The sequence below is a fragment of the Drosophila tropicalis genome, unplaced genomic scaffold (genome assembly GCF_018151085.1).
Source record: "Drosophila tropicalis isolate 14030-0801.00 unplaced genomic scaffold, ASM1815108v1 contig_993, whole genome shotgun sequence".
NCBI lineage: Eukaryota > Metazoa > Arthropoda > Insecta > Diptera > Drosophilidae > Drosophila > Drosophila tropicalis.
The window spans coordinates 36,827-61,070 of NW_027173497.1; the positions used below are offsets into that span (position 1 = coordinate 36,827).

Genomic DNA, 24,244 nt, shown 5'->3' on the forward strand with positions numbered 1-24,244 from the left:
TGTCCACAATTGCCTTTATAGCTTGCTCGGTTGGTCGGTTGTGTCGACCATAATATGGACGTAATTTGCGAAACACATTTTTCACAGAACACGAATTTTGATAATAAATTTCAATGATTTGTAAACGTTGTTCGGGCGTAAGTCTTTCCATAATGAAATGGCAAACTAAACTGAGCATTTTTCACTTTCACAGCTGTCATGAACATCATGCGGTATGTCAGTGTTGCCAACGTGAAAAACCAAAAGCGTAAAAAAACACGCGTTATATTAAATTAACCGTAAATATATATTAACAACTAGAAAATCTGTTGCTTTGCCATGGAAATAAATTTCTAGTAATTTTTTAGAATAAAAAAAAAAAAAAAAGGCAAATATTATTATACCCTCGTTGCTGCTCCTCTTGGACTCTCTTCTTACCCCTTTCCCTTTCCTTTTCGCCCTTTATGTGGTCTCAATTTCATCTCTTAATACTCTCCAAGGTCTTCAGATCAAGTAAATGTTCTGTAGACGGGACTCTGGAGACTGAAAACTGTACCCCAGCCAGAGCTTCCTTACAGATGGCGCCCGAGCAGGTACCTTCATGAGTATTATGAGGGAAAGAATTAAAGTCTATATATGTATGTATATTTATTTATATATAGTATATAGATTGGAGTCCACACGGGAGTGAAATTTTTTATATGTATGCATAGTTGTGGTTAGGGTATTTAAAGGTCGCATATGTACGTAGTTAGGGTGTCACGCGTCTTTTTAGTTTTACATTTGCACACTACAGTTACATGTGTGAAAGGGATAGAGACACACGAAGCAGCCAGTGAGAATGAGAGTAGATAGTTCACCGTTTGATTAAGCTATCAACACTAACCATAGAATACATAGATGCGTCAAACTCAAGATTTTTTGATTACAAACGCTAGCCTGAGCGTGGAACCCCAGAGAACTTCGGCAAAAGCCGAACAGCGTAGAACCCCAGAGAGCGGCCGCAGTGTCGCTACACATCGAAAATAATTCAGTCTGCCACAGATCGCAGAACGATGAGCGCATGTCTGTGTCGCTGTGCTCTCGTTTTGCATATGTATGCGTACACTCGTCGGTACATGCTCAGGCTTTTGTTGGTGTCGCCGTCAATAGGGGCAATTGTTGGTGTCGCCGCCGAGTTGGAGCGGCATAACTCCCAGCGTTGCGGCAAGAGGAAATTCTTGTCCTGCGAGGGAAATTGCCTCTAGAACGCGTGGCCGAGTTAATGATGAAGCGGACGCCGCCACCGCAGCGGCAGCAGGTGGGAAGACCTCTTGCACCCGCCCCGTCGGTACCTGTGGCAACACCAGACGCTGCCCTAGTAGCGGATGCTCACGAGGCAACGCCGAAAAGGCTTAGAAGCCCATCTGTTGGGGCTGAGGGGACCGATGGCGAGGCAGCCAATAACGGGGCCTGCATTAAAAAAAGCAAGGTGGGGCAGGTGCGGCCTACTTGCAACGAGTTGGAGGAAATGGGCCATATTCTGGCCTCAATTGCTACCCATTATATCAGAGATAAGGATGCTAGTGGCAAAATTAACCGCAGCATCACTAACGAGTTTAGGGAGAAGGTTGCTCGGCTGCGAGAACTGCACGTAGCAGTGATCGCCTTGCTCCAAGACAAAGGGCCGATCTCGCAATTGCCACTGGCGTGTGCCACTTGCAGCATGTCTCCACCTAAACGTGTGAGTAGGCAGCAGCTGTGTCAAACGTCACCATTCGAGGACTCAGGTCGTCACCAAGCGAGGCCACACCAGCAGAATACGCAACAGAAGAATCGCCAACACCCACAGAAGTCGTCTACACGGCTTCAGACGGCGCAGTACCAGCAGGGGCAGCAACAGCTCCATCAGCAGAGCCAATCCAGTCAAAGTGGATCACAGCAACAAGCCATGCAGCACCAGCAGCTACATCCGACTGATGTGGAGCAGCCTAGGGCACAGCAAAATGCCCAAAGCAGCCAAGAATGGGTAAAGGTGGGCCCTTCGAGGTCCTCCCGCAAGCCTAAAGCGAAAATCAGTGGGAAACTCCAGAAATCCCGCCCGGAGGCGCTACTAATTCAGGCGAACGAAGGCTTGAGTTATAGCCAAGTTTAAGAGCGCGTGACGAGGCGCACTGACGGGCAGCTGGATCACGTCCGTGAGCACGTAATGCGAGTTCGACGCACCGCTAAAGATGGGCTTCTTCTGGAACTCCGGAAATGCACAGCGGACACAACCCAGTCCCTTAAGGAGGCGATCAGTCAAGTCCTTGGCAAGGAGGCAGGTGTGAAAGCTTTAACCCGCCATAAGGCTGTAGCCATTCACGGCATGGACGAGCAAGCGACGCCCCAGGAATTAGTGGCTAAGCTGGCTGACCAAGCCAAAGTCGAGGCGACGTCGCTTAGAGTAAGAAGCTTCCGGTCTAGTTTCCGGAATACGATGTCAGCCGTGGTCTGTGCTCCCGAGGCAGTGGCATTAAAACTCCTAGAGGTGGGCAGAGTTCGAATTGGATGGGATAGCTGCCGAATAAAGGAACTAGAAGCGCAACCTCCGCGCTGTTTTCGTTGCCTATGTGTTGGCCACATCGCCGCAAACTGCCCAAGCGACACAGATAGGTCAAATTGCTGCTTCAGGTGTGGCAATCCTGGTCACAAGTCTGCAGACTGCTCGGCCGCCGTCAAGTGCTTTTTATGTGCCGAGATGGGCTTGAGCCCCTTAAACCACATAGCGGGTAGCCGCGCGTGCCCATCCAGTGGTGCCCAGAGGATGCAGAAAGACGCCAAATGACTCAGCCCCATTTGAAGTTCTTGCAGTTGAACCTGAATCACTGCATAGCGGCTCAGGACCTGCTTCAGCAGACTGTGCGTGAGTTGTCGGCGGATATAGCTCTACTGAGTGAGCCCTACAGAGTAGGAGAAAGTGGTCGCTGGGCCAAGGCAGCGTGCGGCAAAGCAGCAATTTGGTGCTGCGGTAGTAACGTGCTAGTCATGCAGGACGTCCTATCTGCGGACGGCTTTGTCAGAGCGCGTATCGGCAGAAACTGGGTGTACAGCTGCTACCTTGCACCCAGCCTGTCACTGGAGCGTTTCGGAAGCATTCTAGACAGCATCTCGAACGACGCAAGAGGACGCCAAGGCCTCATCATCGGTGGGGATTTCAACGCGTGGGCCACCGAGTGGGGCAGCACCCGTACTGACGCCCGTGGCCGTATTCTTCTTGAAGGTTTTGCCAACTTAAGCATATCTCTGCTTAACGTCGGCACACAACACACTTTTCGAAGGGCCGGCACAGGATCGGTGGTGGATCTTTCCTACGCCAGCGACAGTATTGCTGCTTCGGCTGTTTGGAGCGTAGGCGTGGCATACTCTGCCAGCGACCATGAAATTGTGACATTCTCCGTAGGCAGAAACAGGCATCCGACAGCGCGAACGTTACCGCTTCAGAAATCCTTCAAGGTGGACGCTTTCAACCCGCTTTTGTTCGCTGAAAGCCTGGAAGGACTCACGGAGTGCCCCAACACAAACGCAGAAGAGGCTGCAAACCTGATCATGTCGAGACTCGATGAAGCGTGTGTTGCCAGCATGGCCCAGCGAGGGTCATTCTCGCGCCACCACACCCCAGTCTGCTGGTGGAACGAGGCAATCGCTGATGCCAGAAGGGCTTGTCTTCGAGCGAGACGGCTATATCAGCGGGCTAGACATTCGCTCAACTTCGAGGCTCTCGGTCTGGAGTAATTAAGAAAAAACCAATTTCCTCATGTATTTTTTTGACTATCGCATTCAATCGGCAGACTAATTAATCTTATCTATTTCTACAAAACTACCAAATTTTATTGAAATCGGACTAGAAACATGCAAAATATGCATCCCACACACCAGAGCGAATAATTCGAAGCGGCAGCGGCTCGAATAAAAAGCTTAAAAATTTCTGCGTCAAATCGAAAGAGTGATCACACTGGGACAAATTTATAAGCGGCTTTGTTTTGTTACCATTTTTAACATAAGTGAACATATGTACTTATGACTCCAAATATTGAACAAAGACATTGCGCATAATAAACAGCTGATTGAAATGTCACAAGTGTTGAATTTTTTATAAATTATTTTCAATAAAAGTGAATGACAATGAGTTAAAAACTGCTTCTCTCGTTATATTATTTTTAATATATTGTGTCAAGAAACTGATTAGTTGGATACATTTATTACATCTAATTATAAGATTATTATAGAAATACAAAATATATATGTATATAAATTTATCGCGATCTGATCAATGAAAAAGAGCAGAGCCCGGTACTCATATCCCCCGGGGGGACAAGCACATTCGGCGCCTCTAATGCGCAGCATTTCGCCTCAAGCAAATCTACATCAGGGCCCGGCACAAAGAAAGCACTAAAAAATATAGTTGTATATCTGCACTTGCTTGTGTGCGAATCTTGCTTTACACTGCGCAAAATGAAAATTGACAAAAATTTTGCCTCAAATCAAGAAGACGAGTACAGCAGATAATCTGATGCAAGAGAAAGATAGAAAAAACAAACCAGCGATAAATTTTTATACCATACACCCATAGGGTGAAATGGTATATTAAAGTCGCCAAAATGTATGTAACAGGCAGAAGGAATCTTCTCCGACCCTATAAAGTAGGTATGTATATATATTCTTGATCAGGATCAACAGCCGAGTTGATCTCGGAGACTATAAGAGCTAGAGCCACCAAATTTGGTATGTATACTCGTGTAGTATGTAAATGTATGTATAGAGTTAATTGGAATTTTGGCCACGCGCCCTTCCGCCCCCGGAATTCACATAAAACTGATTTTCTTAAAAACTATGACAGCTACCGACATTAAATTTGGTATGTAGACTAGCTTAATAGACGCACAGATATTGGCTATTTAAAAATTTTGCCACGCCCACTTCCACCCCCGCAAATTAAACAAAACTGATTTTATCAAAAACTAACAAAGCTAAAGTCACCAAGTCACTTATGGGTGTATGGTATAAAAAAATTCAAAAAAAGAGATCAAAAAGAAGATATAAAAATATCAAAGAAGCTAAAATCGTCTATGCCGAAGTTTATATACCCTTGCAGTCCTTGGAAATAATAATTTTACATTTTCAAAATTTGTTTTCTGCAACTCAATTCATTAATATACGAACAAAACAATTTTAGTCTTTTTACTATAATTTGTTCTTCTTCTTCCCTTATTCCCTAAGCAAAGCAACGCACGCATACACATACAGTTCATGTAGCGTTGCGTCTGTGTGTGTATGCATGTGCTCTATTGATGACGTATGACGTAGTAGACAGCAAGCAGCGCTGCCTTATATTATCACATACAGTGGCGAGCACATGTGGATACATGTTTTGATACTGTGACATTGAGTGGCTGTAAAACCCACATAAATGCATTAATCGATCCCAAATTTTCAACAAAAATTCATTAATAATATATAAAACGAAGAACAAGAATTTTTTTTTATTATCCTTTGTTTAGCTCAAATAATCCTGAAAAAACTTAAAAATGAGCATGTATCCACTTTTGCTCGTATAACAAAACTTATAGGTTCAGGAATTTTTTTAATACTAGTCAAAAAGCCTTTGCCTTTAATCACGCTATTATTGCTCCTGGGCATACTCTCCACCAATTTTTCTATAAATCCGTGCAATAGAGTGCTCCATTCAGCTTGGACTCGACTCCAAGGCTCGCCCATTGTCCTGGGCGGATTGGTTCAGTAGTGTCTGAATGCATAGCGGTCGTAGGTAGTCACACAACATTTTTATACCTTTGCAAAAAGGATATATTAATTTTGGTCAGAAGTGTGCAACGCATAGAAGGTAGCATCTCCGACCATATAAAGTATATATATTCTTGATCAGCAGGACGAGACGAGTTCAAATAACCATGTCCGTCCGTCTGTCCATCCGTCTGGATCAACGCAAACTCCTCCTAGAGCTACAGAGCTGAAATTTTGCATGTGGGCTTGTATATTGCACAGTTTGTATAATTATTTCGTATTCAGTCGGATCAGACCACTATATCATATACCTCCCATACAAACGGCAAAGTCACAAACAGTGACTTATTTGAATAGCTTTGTTATTTTCTCAACTATGAACCATGAAATTTAATATTGGAGAGTTAATTATACCTATGTATAAACGACTGTGCCAAGTTTGATCAAGACCGGGTGACACCTACTACTGTCCGCTACAGTATGTAATTAGAAGTAGAAATCATTCTTGAGCCAAAGACTTGGTAAGCTAATGTTTATTTTATGTCGGTTGATTATAAAAATGAACAAAGTATTATCGCAGACGCGTAATGGCTGATTGCGAAAATATTGATGGCGTAAATTTTTAAAATATTTAAAATCAAATTTAAATATCAAAGAAGCTTGATTTACACAGTTTGTGAAGCGTTGCGTCTTTGTGTGTATGCGGGTGCTCTGATGATTCGAGCAAAGACGTAGTTGTCTGCTGGCAGCGCTCCCGGCAGCGTTTGTGCAGAGCCGATTTTTATTGCCTGTAACTTGTGTTTTATTTATCCGATCGGATGAAAACTTCGGGATCTTTTATAAAATGAAGCAAGTAAGTCGACTCGTCGACTCGGGTATACCATACACCAGGTGAAACAAATTTTTTTAAATTTCGAAAACCAAATGTACATATGTATGTCTATTAAATTGTTTTTACATTTCATAGTATGTGCTATCTCGCTCACTCTACGAACACACGAGCACTCTAGCGCCGCTACTAGCCAACGGCCAATTCTGGCCTTGTGGACCGCGTAGTAAAATACGTTCATACGATTATTTTGCATGTTTCTAGTCCGATTTCAATAAAATTTGGTAGTTTTGTAGAAATAGAAAAATAAGATTAATTAGTCTGCCGAATTTGAATGCGATAGTCAGAAAACTACAGGAGAAAATCGGTTTTTTTCTTAATTATGGAGGCGGAAGTGGGCGTGGCAAAATATGAAAATATATATACTCTGCGCGAATACTAAGCCAGTATACATACTAAATTTGGTGACTTTAGCTTTGTTAGTTTTTGATAAAATCAGTTTTGTTTAATTTACGAGGGCGGAAGTGGGCGTGGCAAAATGTTTAAATAGCCAATATCTGCGCGTCTATTAAGCTAGTCTACATACTAAATTTGATGTCGGTAGCTATCATAGTTTTTAAGAAAATCAGTTTTATGTAAATTCCGGGGGCGGAAGGGGGCGTGGCAAAAAGTTTAAACAATTAATTTCTGCGCGCCAACTAAACGAGTATATAAACCAAATTTGATGTCTCTAGCTGTTATACTTTTTAAGAAAAACAGTTTTATGTGATTCCTGGGGGCGTAAGGGGGCGTGGCCGAAATTCCAATTAACTCTGAACATGTGCATACTACACGAGTATACATACCAAATTTTGTGGCTCTAGCTCTTATAGTCTCCGAGATCTGCGTGTTCATACGGACGGACGGACGGACGGACAGACGGACATGGCTAGATCGACTCGGCTATTCATCCTGATCAAGAATATATATACTTTATAGGGTCGGAGAAGCTTCCTTCTGCCTGTTACATACATTTTGGCGACTTTAATATACCATTTCACCCTATGGGTGTATGGTATAATGAAGCAAGTAAGTCGACTCGTCGACTTGGGTATACCATACACCTGGTGAAACAAATATTTCAAATTTCGAAGACCAAATGTATGTCTATTAAATTGTTTTTACATGTCTTATACTATGTGCTATCTCGCTCACTCTACAAACACACGAGCACTCTAGCGCCGCTACTAGCCAACGTCCAATTCTGGCCTTGTGGACCGCGTAGTAAAATACATTCATACGCATATTTTACATGTTTCTAGTCCGATTTCAATAAAATTTGGTAGTTTGGTAGAAATAGAAAGGATAAATTAGTCTGCCAAATTTAAATGCGATAGTCAAAAAACTAAAGGAGGAAATCGTTTTTTTCTAAATTATGGAGGCGGAAGTGGGCGTGGCAAAATGTGAAAATATCTAAATTCTCTGCGCATACTATGCCAGTATACATACTAAATTTGGTGACTTTAGCTTTGTTTGTTTTTGATAAAATCAGTTTTGTTTAATTTGCGGGGGCGGAAGTGGGCGGGGCAAAATGTTTAAATAGCCAATATCTGCGCGTCTATTAATCTAGTCTACATACTAAATTTGATGTCGGTAGCTATCATAGTTTTTAAGGAAATCACTTTTATGTAAATTCCGGGGGCGGAAGGGGGCGTGGCAAAAAGTTTAAACAATTAGTTTCTGCGCGCTAACTAAACGAGCATATAAACCAAATTTGATGTCTCTAGCTATTATACTTTTTGAGAAAAACAGTTTTGTGTGATTCCTGGGGGCGTAAGGGGGCGTGGCAAAAAGTTTGAACAGTTAATTTCTGCGCACTAACTAATGGGGTATACAAACTAAATTTGAAGTCTCTAGCTGTCATACTTTTTAAGAAAAACAGTTTTATGTGATTCCTGGGGGCGTAAGGGGGCGTGGCCGAAATTTCAATTAATGCTGAACATGTGCATACTACACGAGTATACATACCAAATTTGGTGGCTCTAGCTCTTATAGTCTCCGAGATCTGCGTGTTCATACGGACGGACGGACGGACGGACAGACGGACGGACGGACAGACGGACATGGCTAGATCGACTCGGCTGTTGATCCTGATCAAGAATATATATACTTTATAGGGTCGGAGAAGCTTCCTTCTGCCTGTTACATACATTTTGGCGACTTTAATATACCATTTCACCCTATGGGTGTATGGTATAAAAAACCATTGTAGTGCTTATCATATTTATAGCCCACTTTTAAACGAAAAAAACACATTGGCTAAAAATTTTTCCCAAATGATATATACACACCTTTAAAACCTTGAATAATGAGTAGTTCAATATTTAAATTATGAATAAAAATCAAAGAAGCTAACATCGGCTATGCCGAAGTTTATATACCCTTGCAGTCCTTAGTAATAATAATTTTACATGTTCAAAATTTGTTTTCTGCAACTCAATTCATCAATATACAAACAAAACAATTTTACTCTCTATTTTACAATTTGTTTTTCTTCTTCCCTCATTCCCAAAGCAAAGCAACGCACGCATACACATACACTTTATGTAGCGTTGCATCTGTGTTTGTATGGCTGTACTCTGTTGATGACGAAAGACGTAGTAGACAGCAAGCGGCGCTGCCGGCAGAGCTGGGAGCAGAGCCGATTATTATATTGACTGTAACTTGTGTTATATTTATCCGATCACATTCAAATTTTGGGATCTGGGGTTTTATATCCAATATTATCACATATGTATGTAAGTAATTTCATAGCGATACTCCAATTTTTATGAAAATGTTTGTTCTGGAGCTATATGATATAAAAGTCCGATCCTGATAATTCTCATACTTGATCAGCGCCAGATAATAAAAAGCACAGAAAAAAAATTTTAGCCCGATATCTTTTAAGGTGGCTGAGTAAAACGCATACGCACGGACAGACAGACGGACATGGCTATATCGACTCAGCTTCTCATGCTGATCAAGAATATATATACTTTATGGGGTCGGAAACGTCTCCTTCTGTGCGTTACAAACATCTGACCAATTTTATAATACCCTCTGCAAGGGTATAAAAAAAATTATACACTTTAACAATATTTACATATGTGAAATAAATTACAAAGATAATATACAAGCCTATTACTAATAATAATACTGCCCACCACGTTTCTCAATCTCGAAAAGGAATTTACTGATTTCTTTAACACACTCGGAGATCGCTTCATTGCAGCAGGGAACTATAACGCCAAACATATGCACTGGGGATCTCGCCTGTCAAAGCCTAAAGGCAAGCAGTCGGATGAGATCACTGCAGTTATTAAAAACCACATAAAGCCGAACCAAGCCCCTAACCATGACCTAATCACACCGAAAATGTTCCAAAATTCGAACAGCACTCGAACTAAAAAAAATACTGTGCGGCTGTCTTTCTAAATGTTGCCTAGGCTTTCGATAAAGTTTGGCTGGAGTTTCTGATGTTCAAAATCCGGCAAAACTCCCACAGTACACCCACAAACTCATGGAATCTTACCTTTACAATAGGAAATTCGCTGTAAGATGTAATGGCTCCGTCTCGGCTGATTTTGAAATCAAAGCTGGTGTACCGGAAGGCAGTGTACTCGGCCCATTGCTCTACATGCTGTACACTGCAGACTTACCAACGAGTTTAGGACTTACAATGTCAATTTTTGCCAATAACGCGGCAATCCTCAGCAGATCCAAATGCCCAATACAAGCCTCTGCAAAATAAAAGGAACACCTCAAGATGGTAGAGGAATGGCTAGCAACCCGGCGTATCCCGGTCAACGAGCAGAAATGCAAACATGTCACATTTACGCTTAACAGAAGAAACTGTCCAGCTCTAATGCTAAACAACGTATCAGTTCCTTAAGCCGTGGATGTCACTTACCTTGGCATCCACCTAGACAGAAGGGTAACTTCAGCTTAAACTGAATTGAGTAGCTTACATTGGATCATCAATGCTCGGTGCCCTCTACGTCTGGAGTATAAAGTCCTCCTATACAACTCCGTACTGAAACCCATCTGGACTTACGGTGCCGTACTATAGGGAAATGCATGTACCAGCAATGTCGACAACATTTAAAATGATCTAAATATAACTAGCGTAAAATCTGAAATAGGTTGTCAACAACTGAAGTATTCTGCAAAACTGATTGCACATCCACATGTTCTTGCCAATTCCCTTATGCGAACTAATAATAGAACTCGTCTTAAAAGAAATGGCAGACCAACCCAATAATAAGTGATTAGGTCCGCCTACAGTATCCCCAGGATTTATCTTAAGTACTAGACTAAGAAAAAAATCTCAAACTTGTTGTTAGGCTCTAATTTAAGAGTAGATTCAACAAATATATTAAACGCTAAAAAAAAAATAGCTGAACTGGGTATTTTAACAACACAAAGTCACCCTGTAGAAATCCTTTACGAAAAAGTTACCAGTATACAGAGGGCCTTAATAAATATTGCTGACGAGAAGGAAAACAATTAAATAGTGCGGGAAACAAAGAAAGATTTTTTTTTATACAGCAATGTTTAGCCACATATCTAAGAGGGTTACGAAGACCACTAGGTCCTATTATCCGAGGAAGAGACCCAACAGATGTTATTACAGCCTACGAGTTAGCAGTAGGTGAAAAACAAATTTTTAAAAACCAGAGACAAGCTAGACCCTGGAGTCAAACTAATCAAAATTCGTTTAAATCTTAAAAAAATGTTAAGGGTCAAAAGCAAAATATGGCACAAAATCAACAAATTGGAGAGAAAAGTAACTACAATAAAAACCGTATAACCGTAATAACATTAATAGAGAACAACAGAGCGGTCAGTTCAAGCGTAATAACGGAGAAACCTTCTGTGGACAAAGAAGAAAAACTAATTTTTCCCAACATTCATTCCCAACAGGACAAGGACAAACAAAATAACAATCAGGTAGAAATACATAATGTCCGCCCGTCCGTCGTTGCGTATGCTTTTTACTCAGTCTCAGCAGTTGGAGTAGTGATATGAAATACTTGATAGTATTGGTCATCAACGCTCATTGGTCATCGACAGAGTACGTGCATACACACATACACGAAACGCTGCGTCCCAGATCGCCGTTTCTGCCAGCATCGCTGTGACCAAGTTGTCAGGTGTCGCCTTTGTCGCTCGTTATTGAATCTGACGCATTCGAATTGAATGTGTCTTGCGTCTTCGACTGTGCTGCTGGTGAAGATATAATCTGCAGCATCCGTGACCTGATAGCAGTTGTGTGAGTTGGAAGAAAACTTGGCCATGTTTTCTTTTTATCCACTCCTTTACGCTTGGGAAGAGGAGATGCGTCCACCTTCTCTTGCTAGAGGCACCCCAGCGTCTTTGCCAAGTCGCAAAAATCCGAATTCTCGCCTCAGAGCTGGCCCCTTTTTAGGTGTGCGGCGGCTGATTTTTGTCAATTGCGCAGGATACAATCGCTTCAGTCGGAGCAAGATCCTTAGCTACAATCACTAACGCCATGTCATCTGCGTTTCCGATGGTTTCGCATCCTTGTGGTTGAGGGATCTGCAGAATGCCGTCGTACATTATAACAAGATTTGCCAACAATTTAGCCTCGACTTGGTCTTCGAGTGCTGTGCCGATGTCGTGCTGTATCTTGCTGACATTTTCAGCGACGACTTGGTTTAACTCCAGCAAGAGATCGCCTTTTGCGGTACGCCTCACCTTTTGTACGCTTTCGCCAACAGCCTGCGACTGACTTTGCGTCCTGGCTTCTGGTCACTAGTTTCAACATATCGCTGTATGACATGCCGCCCTTGCTTTGTACCAGAATAGCAACAGGTCGCTTTTTCGGGACTGATCGCTTTGCTGGTTTAGGTGCCACTATTTGCCAGTCAGTACTGTGCCGCTGCTCATGCTGTTGCTGCTGCTGATGCACTAGAGATGGAGAACCATCGGTGGGACCATCGATAGTATCGATGGAAATTTGCCGATGTCGATATACGCGATCGACGCTTCAGAAAAACTTGAGAAGTTTCGCATGTAAGTCAGAAATTTAGTCTTTTTATTTTATTTATATTTATATACATACATATGTATATAACTATTTTAATTTAATATTAAAGCGAACGAAACCAGGCAACCTCTTGTTCTATCTGGCAGTTCCTCATTAAAAATGGACAAATTTGTCGCTACATCAAGTAAGTCTTTTTATGCAAAAGTAATTGTAGTCTAATTCTAATACATTCTGTTATTTTTTAGAAAAAGATTCTGCTTGCTCTTCACCAAAGCCTTCTAATATAACTGATGACGATGCTGTTGCAGAACCCGATCATAAGCGAAAAAAATGCGTGTCGGAAGTTTGGTTTCATTTTGACCGATCAAAACATAAAATGTTTGCCAAATGTCGACATTGCCAAAGAGAATACCGCACAAGTGGCAATACATCTAACTTGATGGAACATCTAAGACGAGTCCACCCATTTGTTAATAACGAACAGAGGAGTACCAATACAGTGAAGCATTTTGTTTGCTCGCAGCGAATGTTACGGCTCCACATCGACCAAGAAGGCACAGATTGACAAGTCTCTTGCTCGCATGGTGGTACTTGACTTGCATTAAGCATTTTGTACGAACATTAGATGAAAAATATGTTTTGCCAAGCCGACCATATCTGAAAGACGTTCTGTTAGGGCTGCGGTGCATCCCTCCACACTGTGGGGAAGCAACCTTGCCTGTATTGCCCCAAGGTCGAAAGATTGACAGGGGGTGTGGCAAGTACAGAATAATAATTATTGAGCACTTGAATAAACAGATACAAATACAAAATGAATGAATTTATTTTAATTTATTTTAAGTGGCTGATGATGGGTCTCCAAGAGCGGCTTGGCAGGGCCGGCATTCAGCTGGCAACCACACCACTTGTAGTTTTATTTTCCCTTGTGTACAGATGGTGAGTGGATGAAGTTATCTTTGTTTTTGCTATAAGCTATTCCTTTTCCCACTCCTCTTCGCTTTCACCGACGAAAGTCGTGAAACGGAGGGGGCGTCCACCGATCCCCTTTGGCCACCAACGACAGCGGGGTTTCTTGAGACCGACCGAAAACAGCAAAAGATTCCAGATCCTGGAGACAAGGAGAAATGGGTAACAGTAGAACCGTAAGTAGCGCTTCACGTTTAATGGAATTACCACTGAATTACACTTTTGTAGGATAAAACACGGGTTTAAAGGCGACCAGAAACAGGGAGCGACGTGTATACCCGTATGTATCTCTATGTATATCGTCTACATAAACTGTATGTGTATGCGTGCGTTGCTTTGCTTAGGGAATGGGGGAAGAAGAAGAAAAATTATAGTAAAGAGTTAAATTGAGTTGCAGAAAACAAACTTTGAACATGTTAAATTATTCTGTTATTACTACTACCTTCCACCTTCAGACTTAACGACCAGTCTGCTAATAATGATTTAGATATTGCAGATCTGTTTGCTAAGTTCTTTCAGTCGACTTATTCTACTACTGCCTCGGATCCCACATCCTATCCTTTCTCAATTCCACATTTAAATTGTATGTTTTTCCTAGTATTACTGAAGACAGTATTATCTCTAGCTTATCATCTTTGAAGTCTTCCTTCGTACCTGGGCCTGATAATATACCTAGTTGCTTCCTTAAAATGTGTTCGATTTCCCTATCTAAGCCTTTATCTCGGTTATTCTTTATATCGAGTGAGACTTGTAGCTTTCCTGATGTTTGGAAGGAGTCTTTTATTATTCCGCTTTTTAAAAAGGTCAACAAATATATATAAATTATCTATATTTACATATATAAAATTCTCGAGTGTGGTGTTTGTTACCAAAGTACTCCGAAACGGCTCGACCGATTCTCACGAAATTTTTTATGCAGATCGTGTAGGACTGAGAATCGGCCAACATCTATTTTTTATACCCAAATAATAAATAATTTAATAATTTTAATAAATGTTTATTTGTTTAACACACTAATACTTGCATACAAGCAAGAAACGTTTGCGGATGCGACAGAAAGAAGAATGCAAAAATCGGCTTCTGTCGCATGCGTTGTCCTCTCACAATTTTTCACTCAGCTTTCAGTGTTCTCATGTTATGAACAAAATACATATATGTATGTCGGTGCGTGAGTGTGAGAGTGTGTGTTTGTGTTTTCGGGTATTTCACAATAATAGTAATTTCATCATTATGACGGCGCATTTGTGGTTTAAGAAGAACCGTTTTAGCGGGGCGCCAGCGTTCTGTCGCTGTCGCCGAGTGTGGTTCGGTGGAAGGCGCGCACAAGAATTGTGCGTCTCGAGTTCAGTCGTTGTTACAACTCGCTGCGCTAATTATTGATCAAAAAAATAATACACGTTATACACCAATCAGTTTTCCAACTTGATTTATTACAACAATGCCACGAACACGCAGGGGGGCTAATTTGAGTCGTCAAACAAACAGATCTAGAGGCATGCAAGATAGAAGAGCAATAAGATCAGATGCAGAAAGGCAACAAAGTAATGCAGATGTCCGTGTAAGAATGGCGCAGTTACGTGCATCACAATTACAAGAGGTACGAGATGAGCGAAACCAACAAAGACAATTGGAACGAAGAGAAGCGCGCAGATTCGTAGCCAACAGACGTAGAGGGATTGACCAACATCAAGCATTTACTTCGAGCATTTACATCACATTCATTTCTTCGACTAGCATTTCAGTATGAGCCCGATATTGAATATTATGCTCATTCAAAAGTAGTAATTGGTGCTATGGAAAAGGAATGTCCGCATTGTCATGCTCTGAAATTCAAAAATGAGCCAACTGGGATGTGTTGCGCGTCAGGAAAAGTGCAACTACCTGAAATTGAAACACCATCGGAACCATTGAACGGCATACTTATCGGCACGGATCCAGATTCTAACGTGTTCCTGAAGTCAATTTGAAGATTCAATTCATGCTTTCAAATGACATCGTGACATGTCAATTTAATTCAAACGTATTCAGTTTCCGATTAGATTGGCATTTGCAATGACTATCAACAAATCCCAAGGTCACACGATGTCTGTTTGTGGATTAGATTTGAGAACATGTTTTTCACACGGACAATTATACGTGGCATGCCCTCGAGTGGGTAAACCATCCAGTTTGTTTGTGTTAGCTAAAGATGGAATAACAAAAAATATTGTTCACGCTGTAGCATTAAGAGATTGATATTGTATTAAGGGATAAATTATAATAATTTAAAAATAAGGTTTGCCTTTTGTTATTTTTATATTCTAGAAATTACTAGAAAATTATTTATATGGCAAAACAACGTTTGCCGGGTTTTCTAGTATTTCCATATATTTCTAACTACCGTGGCATTGCCAAACCTTCTGCTATACCTAAGCTGTTTGAAAAAATTGTTACGTCTTCCCTTCAACACCTATCCAGATTCACTATTTCTCCTTGTCATCATGGCTTCATTAAAGGTCGTTCGTCGCTTACCAACCTTTTACAACTGACTACCCCTGTACATCACGGCTTCCGTAAAAAAGTGTCAAACTGATGTTATTTATACCGACTTTAGTAAGGCTTTCGATACGGTTGATCATTCTATGCTTCTTACGAAACTTAACATTATGGGCTTTTCCCCGAAACTGTTGGCTTGATTAAAATCGTATCTTATTTGCAGAACCCAAAAGGTGTGTTTTCGTTCCTCATTTTCTAAAACTGTTCGAGTTACCTCAGGTGTCCCTTAAGGCAGTCATCTGGGCCCACTGTTGTTTACCCCGTTTATTAATGATTTGCCCTTGGCCTTGGCTTATTCACGCGTGCTCATGTTTGCGGATGATGTCAAGATTTGTTATTTTTATAATGATCCTTCTTTCCAACAGTACTTGCAATCAGATCTCGATGCGTTCTGTGATTGGTGCCACGTTAATAAATTACAACTTAATGCCTCAAAGTGCTCTTTTATGCCATTTAGTCGTTTGTCTCCGTTCCTAGCATATTACTCTATCAAGTCTGTTCTGTTAGATTGTGTACCATCATTTAAAGACTTTGGCGTTATGTTTGACCCAAAACTTTAATTTAATTTTCATATATCCTTCAATTGTAAATAGAGCATGCAGTCTTCTTGGTTTCATAAAACGTTGGGCCTAAGAATTTGATGACCCCTACTTAACTACACTTCGTTAGTTCGTCCTACCCTCAGGATGATGATCACCAGCGTAGTATTGAATCGGTTCACAAGCAATTGCATAAGTTCGCCTACCTTCTTATTCTGACAGACTTCTTATTAATCTTCCTTCACTTTACAACCGTAGGCTTGTATTTGAAGTAATCCACTAGATACGACCTTTACGACCAGAAACTTGTTTCCCATTCACCTTAGTAGATGTCTGACTAACTATTCTCTTCACGAACCTTTTCGTGTTATTTGCCAATCTTTTAACAACCTTTCTCATCTTATCTCTCCTCATCTTTCTGTGTCTTCTCTTCGCGCTATACTGTTGATTATATTTTGGACTTTGCATTGCTTGCAGGTCAACACTGACACCACATTGGCTGTGAATCGGGTCATAGCTGACACCTTGTGCAAATAAAACACCACCGGGTGTTTTTAGTCGACTGCTGTGTTAGTTGACATAAATTAAATAAATAAAAAAAAATTGATTACAAATGATTTTAAAATTAACAAATTGTAATTCAAGATCAAAGCCCTTTACATTTAAGAAAGGAATATTAAGAATGTGTACTTTCATGTAGAAGCAAAGTAGTAAAAGTAAATCTGTTCTGCTGCGACTATTTTCCCGACTGCTGCCTTCGTCGACTTCCGAACCTGACCAAAAGCCACAGTTCCTAGTTCCTGGCAAAAATCAATTTTTTCATGATCGCGTTTGGCAAAAATGATATATGCAATCGATAGGGAACACTTCAGAGATTAGAAATCCAAAAAATTTTGAGATAGGTTGAGATTAATGGGTGCCAGAGGCGCCCAAATTTAAGACATTTTTAGTAAATGGGAATAAATGATAACTTTTACAAAAAATCTCAACTTTAAAACTGAATTTTGGGCGATTTCAACAATCAATCTTGGATTTTTTGGTCCTAGTTGCAGGTTGATCCTTTTTTTCCATTTACCTAATTGGATGTAAATATTAGGTTTTTTACCTAATTTGTACATAAAGGGTAATACCGATTTTACGTTCTACCTAATTAATTCAAAAAATATAATATAAAGTGATAAATATTTATCTCGTTTGTTTTTTTTGACTTCATAAGTTGCATTGCAGAATAAAGTGAATGGATTTTATTCTGAAGCTAGCTTACACACTTCCTCGGCCAGGAGAAACAAAACGGATAATACACCTCGTGAGGATATTCAGAGTAGGAAGGAGATAATACAAGCTGGATTCTCTCGGAAGCTAGCACTGAAAGTTGACTGCCCAAAACACGCACACGGAAACACGAATGATGGAAATACTTCAAGGAGATTTTTTGAAAATGGTGAAATGTCACCTTTAATAACAGGTGTTAGTCAAGAGATCATTAAAAGGTTGGCTGTTATATTTAATGCTATAAATTGCAAGGCAATGTTAAATGGTGGAAAATTTGAAGAATATACTTCAAAAACTGATCAACTTTTGACTGAATTGTATCCGTATTTGTATTTGAGGAATGTACTTCAAAATCTGCTCAACTTTTGACTGAATTGTATCCACAAAAAAAACTTACCCCAACGGTGCATAGGATTTCGGCTCACGGAAAGTATTTAATAGAATATCAGTGTTTACCAATTGGAGAGCTGTCCGAAGAGGCACAGGAATGTAAAAACCAGAGGGCCGGCGCTAACTTCGACCGCGTCAAAGTTTGTATACCCTTGCAACTTTTTTGGTAACTCTATCCTTACCTATTAGCCATCAATGTGGAAGAACGTTTTATCTAAAAAGGCTTAAGCTTGAGAAAGAAAGGCCTACAATCATAGGAAATAACGAAGATATTGATCAAAGTCACTGTTTTCCACCGATCGTTCCTATGGGAGCTATATGATATAGTCACCCGATCTTTATCAAATTCGGCACAGTCATTAACATATATATTAAATTAAGAAATGTTTAATTTAAAAGCAATCGCGTTAAAAGTAACGAAGTTATTTACAAAAGTCACTGTTTTCGACCAATTGTTCCTATGGGAGCTATATGATATAGTCACCTGATCTTGATCAAATTTGGCATAGTCGCTTATAGGCGTAGTAAACTCTCTAATATTAAGTTTCACGACAATAGCTCAGAAAATAACGAAGGTATTGAGAAAGTCACTGTTCGTGACTTGCTCGTTTGTATGGGAGCTATATTATATAGTCACCCGATCTTGATCAAATTTGGCATAGTCGCTTATAGGCGTAGTAAACTCTCTAATATTAAGTTTCACGACAATAGCTCAGAAAATAACGAAGTTATTGAGAAACTCACTGTTTGTGACTTGGCCGTTTGTATGGGAGCTATATGATATAGTCACCCGATCTTGATCAAATTTGGCATAGTCGCTTATAGGCGTGGTAAACTCTCTAATATTAAGTTTCACGATAATAGCACTAACCATAGAACACATAGATGGGACAAACTCATGTTTTTTTGATTGCAAACGCTAGCCTAGTCATGGAACCCCAGAGAACTTCGGGAAAACCCGAACGCTCTTACTCTCAATGAGAGCGTAAAGTGGGGAGAGGGCCAAGCAGCTACGAAAATAATTTAGTGTAGCACAGACTACAGAACGACGAAGGTAGGCCTATGTCGCTTGTGATTTCGTTCTGTCTATGTATGTGTACACTCGTCGGTACATGCTCACGCTTCGTAGTGTGTGTGTGACGTGAAGTTGTACAACATCGCATTTCAATTGCTCGCTCGACCAAAATTTTTAATTTTCGACAAAACAGCGACAATGCGAATAGGATATGCCCCTGTCGAAAGAATATCAAGAAATATTGGCATCAGCTTTGTGTGTATCCCGGTGGCTGTGCCGATTGAGTGTTCGCTTGGCGATCGGTATATCCCTGGTTCGAATCCCAAGTCGATTATCGTTGACGAAGGTTTTTTGTCTATTTTTCTTTTTTTTTTTTATTTATTTCTATTTTGTTTTTTTTTCTGCTTTTTGTTTATTTTTATTTTTTTGAAGTCTTAAGGGGTTATCCTAATAATAATATAAATAATGTTTCTTTGTTTTGTTTTTTTCTTGTTGGTTTTTGTTGTTTTTTTTTTTTTATTTTTATATAAATAAAAAAAAATAGACAAAAACCTTTATTAACGATAATCGATTTCAGCTCTGTAGCTCTTACGGTCTAGGAGGAGTTTGCGTTGATCCAGACGGACGGACGGACGGACGGACGGATGGACGGACGGACGGACGGACATGGCTAGTTGAACTCGTCTCGTCGTGCTGATCAAGAATATATATACTTTGTATGGTCTGAGATGCCTTGTTCTATGCGTTGCACACTTCTGACCAAAATTAATATACCCTTTTTGCAAGGGTATAACAAGGAATACAAAAGGTTCAGATACACTAATACATTAAAAACTTCTCGTGTTAGACAAAATGAAGACCTTTTTAACATGCTGGCAGCCTATGCAGACCCACTTATTGCATCACTCAGACACGTGCGATCACGAAAGGATTTGGAAAATAGCAACTATAGTCCCGAAATGTTGAGTTTATTAGATATTGATGTAAATATTGAAAATTATTTTGAAAAAATCAATCATCAAAAGTAAATTTTCAAAATTAACCTAAAAAAATTTTAAAAATTCGTATTTGTTACTTTTTGTAATTATGTTACAAAACAAAAAAATGAAAAATTCCTTTTGTGATTAAAAACTACCGGGTTTCGCTCCATTTGTAAAAGAAATCCATGCTTGGAAATATTTTCTGACTTTGACCTTGAATATTACAGCACCACGAACCTTGAGGTATTTTTATACCATACACCCATAGGGTGTATGTATGTAACAGGCAGAAGGAAGCTTCTCCGACCCTATAAAGTATATATATTCTTGATCAGGATCAACAGCCGAGTCGATCTAGCCATGTCCGTCTGTCCGTCCGTCCGTATGAACACGCAGATCTCGGAGACTATAAGAGCTAGAGCCACCAAATTTGGTATGTATACTCGTGTAGTATGCACATGTTCAGCATTAATTGGAATTTCGGCCTCGCCCCCTTACGCCCCCAGGAATCACATAAAACTGTTTTTCTTAAAAAGTATGACAGCTAGAGACTTCAAATTTAGTTTGTATACCCCATTAGTTAGTGCGCAGAAATTAACTGTTCAAACTTTTTGCCACGCCCCCTTACGCCCCCAGGAATCACACAAAACTGTTTTTCTCAAAAAGTATAATAGCTAGAGACATCAAATTTGGTTTATATGCTCGTTTAGTTAGCGCGCAGAAACTAATTGTTTAAACTTTTTGCCACGCCCCCTTCCGCCCCCGGAATTTACATAAAAGTGATTTCCTTAAAAACTATGATAGCTACCGACATCAAATTTAGTATGTAGACTAGATTAATAGACGCGCAGATATTGGCTATTTAAACATTTTGCCACGCCCACTTCCGCACCCGTAAATTAAACAAAACTGATTTTATCAAAAACTAACAAAGCTAAAGTCACCAAATTTAGTATGTATACTGGCTTAGTATGCGCGCAGAGTATATATATTTTCATATTTTGCCACGCCCACTTCCGCCTCCATAATTAAGAAAAAACCGATTTCCTACTGTAGTTTTTTGACCATCGCATTCAAATTCGGCAGACTAATTAATCTTATCCATTTCTACCAAACTACCAAATTTTATTGAAATCGGACTAGAAACATGCAAAATATGCGTATGAACGTATTTTACTAAGCGGTCCACAAGGCCAGAATTGGCCGTTGGCTAGTGGCGGCGCTAGAGTGCTCGTGTGTTTGTAGAGTGAGCGAGATAGCACATAGTATAAGACATGTAAAAACAATTTAATAGACATACATTTGGTCTTCGAAATTTGAAATATTTGTTTCACCAGGTGTATGGTATACCCAAGTCGACGAGTCGACTTACTTGCTTCATTTTGTGTGAGGACTTCGGCAGACGTTCGGTTAAGCTGTGTATCCACACTCAAATTTATATGACAAACAAAGCAGTTTCGTCAAACATGTCGAAGATAAAACCGGTTCTATTTTCGTCAAGCGCGCACTTCAAACACAAAAATTCTGCAAACAACACTTTCCACGTTCAAAATTTGCTTCAAACGCAACACGTTTGTCATACAAATTTGAGTGTGGATACACAGCTTAAAGCTGAGCCGAACGTGTTCGTCCCCGGGGGATTTGAGTGCCGGGCTCTGATCTAAAACACCAAGTATGAGCGTGAAAGCTGAACACACAATGCCGATTCCAGTTCGAATCGAGATGACAGATGAACTTAAAGTGTGTCCAAATGAATTTCAAATAGAGGAAGCTGTTCAGTCTGAAGAGGCGAAAATGGAACAAATAATACAGCTGCTGAGCCTAAAAGTACTTTCTAATGAGAAGCATGATGGTCAAATGAAAATTTCTGCGGACAATTTTGGAAAAGTTGTGGGCGAATATGATGGAAAAAGTGGTTGGAAATATTTGAAAGAAATGTTGAAGTTTACGATCTTACTGAGAAGCAGAAATATTGCTATGATATGGCTTAAAAGGGTAGTGCATCCCAACTGTTTCTAGAATCCGATAATATTTGCAATTATGAAAAACCTAAAGTGCTTATATTTAGCAGGCAGTTAGCTAAAGCTTTTATACTATCGGCTTAGATATTTTCCGATTTGCTTGGTCACACTATTGCACGCGCGCATACACTTACACACACACACAAACATTAGTTCGGTGGTAGAGATAGCCGCTAAAGCCATCGAAGGGCAACGCTGGAAAGGCGGCAACAAAAAATACTGCCTTATATCAACGTTGGATGTACGGAATGCTTTTAATTCGGCCAGCTGGGACTCCATTATCGCGTCCCTAGAGCGATTAAACATATCTGAGTACATCATTAACCTGATATGCAGCTATTTCCGGGATCGGGTGCTACTCTACGACACAGCAGCTGGTCCACGGAAGCACACCATCACAGGCGGAGTACCCCAAGGATCAGTGATCGGGCCAACATTGTGGAATGTCATGTACGACACTGTCCTGCGATTGGACATGCCAACTGACACTCGCATAGTGGGATTCGCGGACGACATCGCCATCGTCACTGTGTCCAAGGATATCCAGCAAGCGGAAGAAAACACCAATGCAGCAGTGTTCAGGATTCTGGAATGGATGGAGGCAAACTCACTATCCATAGCCGCACACAAAACCGAGGCCGTGCTCATAACCAGCAGGAAAAAAGTGGAAACAGCCAGGATCGAAGTCGCCGGATGCTCAATAACATCAAAGCCTGCCATTAAATACCTTGGAGTCATGATGGACCATAGGCTAACATTCAAAGCCCACCTGCAGTATACCGCAGATAAAGCTGCGAAGGCCACGTCAGCTATAACTCGGCTCATGGCTAACGTCGGCGGCCCCAAGCAACGAAGCAGATGGCTCATCTCGACGGTGGTAAGGTCCATCATCCTATATGCCGCCGCCATATGGGCACCAGCGATGTCATCCCCCACCTACAGCCGGGACTGCAGATCGTCGTACCGAACATGCGCGCTCAGGACCATATGCGCGTTTAGGACAGTCTCCGAAGATGCCGCCTTGGTGCTGTCTGATATGGCCCCACTAGACCTCTTGGCTAACGAGGCTAGAACTAGAGATCCGCCGCCAGTTAGAAGAGAGACGACTCTGACTAACTGGCAACGCAGATGGCGTGACTCAAACCATGGGAGCTGGACAAGGTGCCTTCTCCCTGACATTCGGCCATGGCTTAATCGCAAACATGGCCAGACAGACTTCTATCTGACACAGTTACTGACGGGACATGGATGCTTTAAATCCTACTTGCATAGGTTTAAACATGAGACGGATCCCTTTTGCACACACTGTGCGGGGAATATAGAAGACGCAGAACACGTCCTGTTTGTCTGTCCTAGATATTCTGCTGAACGGGAAGAGCTAAGCCTACGCATTGGGAGGCCATTTATAGTCAACGACTTTATGGATATCCTACTTAGCTCGCAAAACAATTGGCTAGCTGTTAGCCACATGGCAGCAGTCATCATGCAATCCTTGCGTCGCGCTGAACGTCAGCGTAACCAAAACTTCAGTTCTAGGTAAACTCTAGACGAGGCATACGTGCCATCTCCCCCTCGTGAAGTAGTACTTCAGCGTTGGTTCCGCGAGAGGGATACGGAGCATAGGGTAGGTTTTAGTGCGGTGCGGTGACCACTAACCAAGGTCGATACCAAGTCCCACACTTCGGCTTTCAATGCTTTCCCCCTATTTATAAAAAAATGAAGCAAGTAAGTCGACTCGGGTATACCATACACCAGGTGAAACAAATTTTTTTAAATTTCGAAAACCAAATGTACATATGTATGTCTATTAAATTGTTTTTACATGCTTCATACTATGTGCTATCTCGCTGACTCTACAAACACACGAGCACTCTAGCGCCGCCACTAGCCAACGGCCAATTCTGGCCTTGTGGACCGCTTAGTAAAA

The 24,244-nt window shown here is 40.9% G+C and overlaps 2 protein-coding genes across 2 annotated transcripts; both read left to right on the forward strand.

Annotated features, from left to right (window-relative positions):
- The first annotated feature begins 2,167 nt into the window (after positions 1 to 2,167).
- On the forward strand, positions 2,168 to 2,785 carry LOC137586391 (uncharacterized). The gene has a single exon (XM_068302403.1). The coding sequence runs from the start codon at positions 2,168 to 2,170 to the stop codon at positions 2,783 to 2,785; it is 618 nt and encodes a 205-aa protein (XP_068158504.1).
- On the forward strand, positions 2,782 to 23,316 carry LOC137586392 (uncharacterized). Its single transcript, XM_068302404.1, has 3 exons — positions 2,782 to 3,728; positions 22,654 to 23,194; positions 23,260 to 23,316. The coding sequence occupies exons 1-3, from the start codon at positions 2,782 to 2,784 to the stop codon at positions 23,314 to 23,316; spliced, it is 1,545 nt and encodes a 514-aa protein (XP_068158505.1).
- The last annotated feature ends 928 nt before the right edge of the window (positions 23,317 to 24,244 follow it).

What these genes read in the sequence shown, in the direction of transcription:
- LOC137586392 (XM_068302404.1), top strand. Translation starts at nt 2,782, where the DNA reads ATGACTCAGCCCCATTTGAAGTTCTTGCAGTTGAACCTGAATCACTGC. An exon ending in TTCGAGGCTCTCGGTCTGGA is followed by an intron (nt 3,729 to 22,653) that starts GTAATTAAGAAA and finishes CCTGATATGCAG; the next exon opens with CTATTTCCGGGATCGGGTGC. An exon ending in GATGGCTCATCTCGACGGTG is followed by an intron (nt 23,195 to 23,259) that starts GTAAGGTCCATC and finishes CCCCACCTACAG; the next exon opens with CCGGGACTGCAGATCGTCGT.
- LOC137586391 (XM_068302403.1), top strand. Translation starts at nt 2,168, where the DNA reads ATGCGAGTTCGACGCACCGCTAAAGATGGGCTTCTTCTGGAACTCCGG.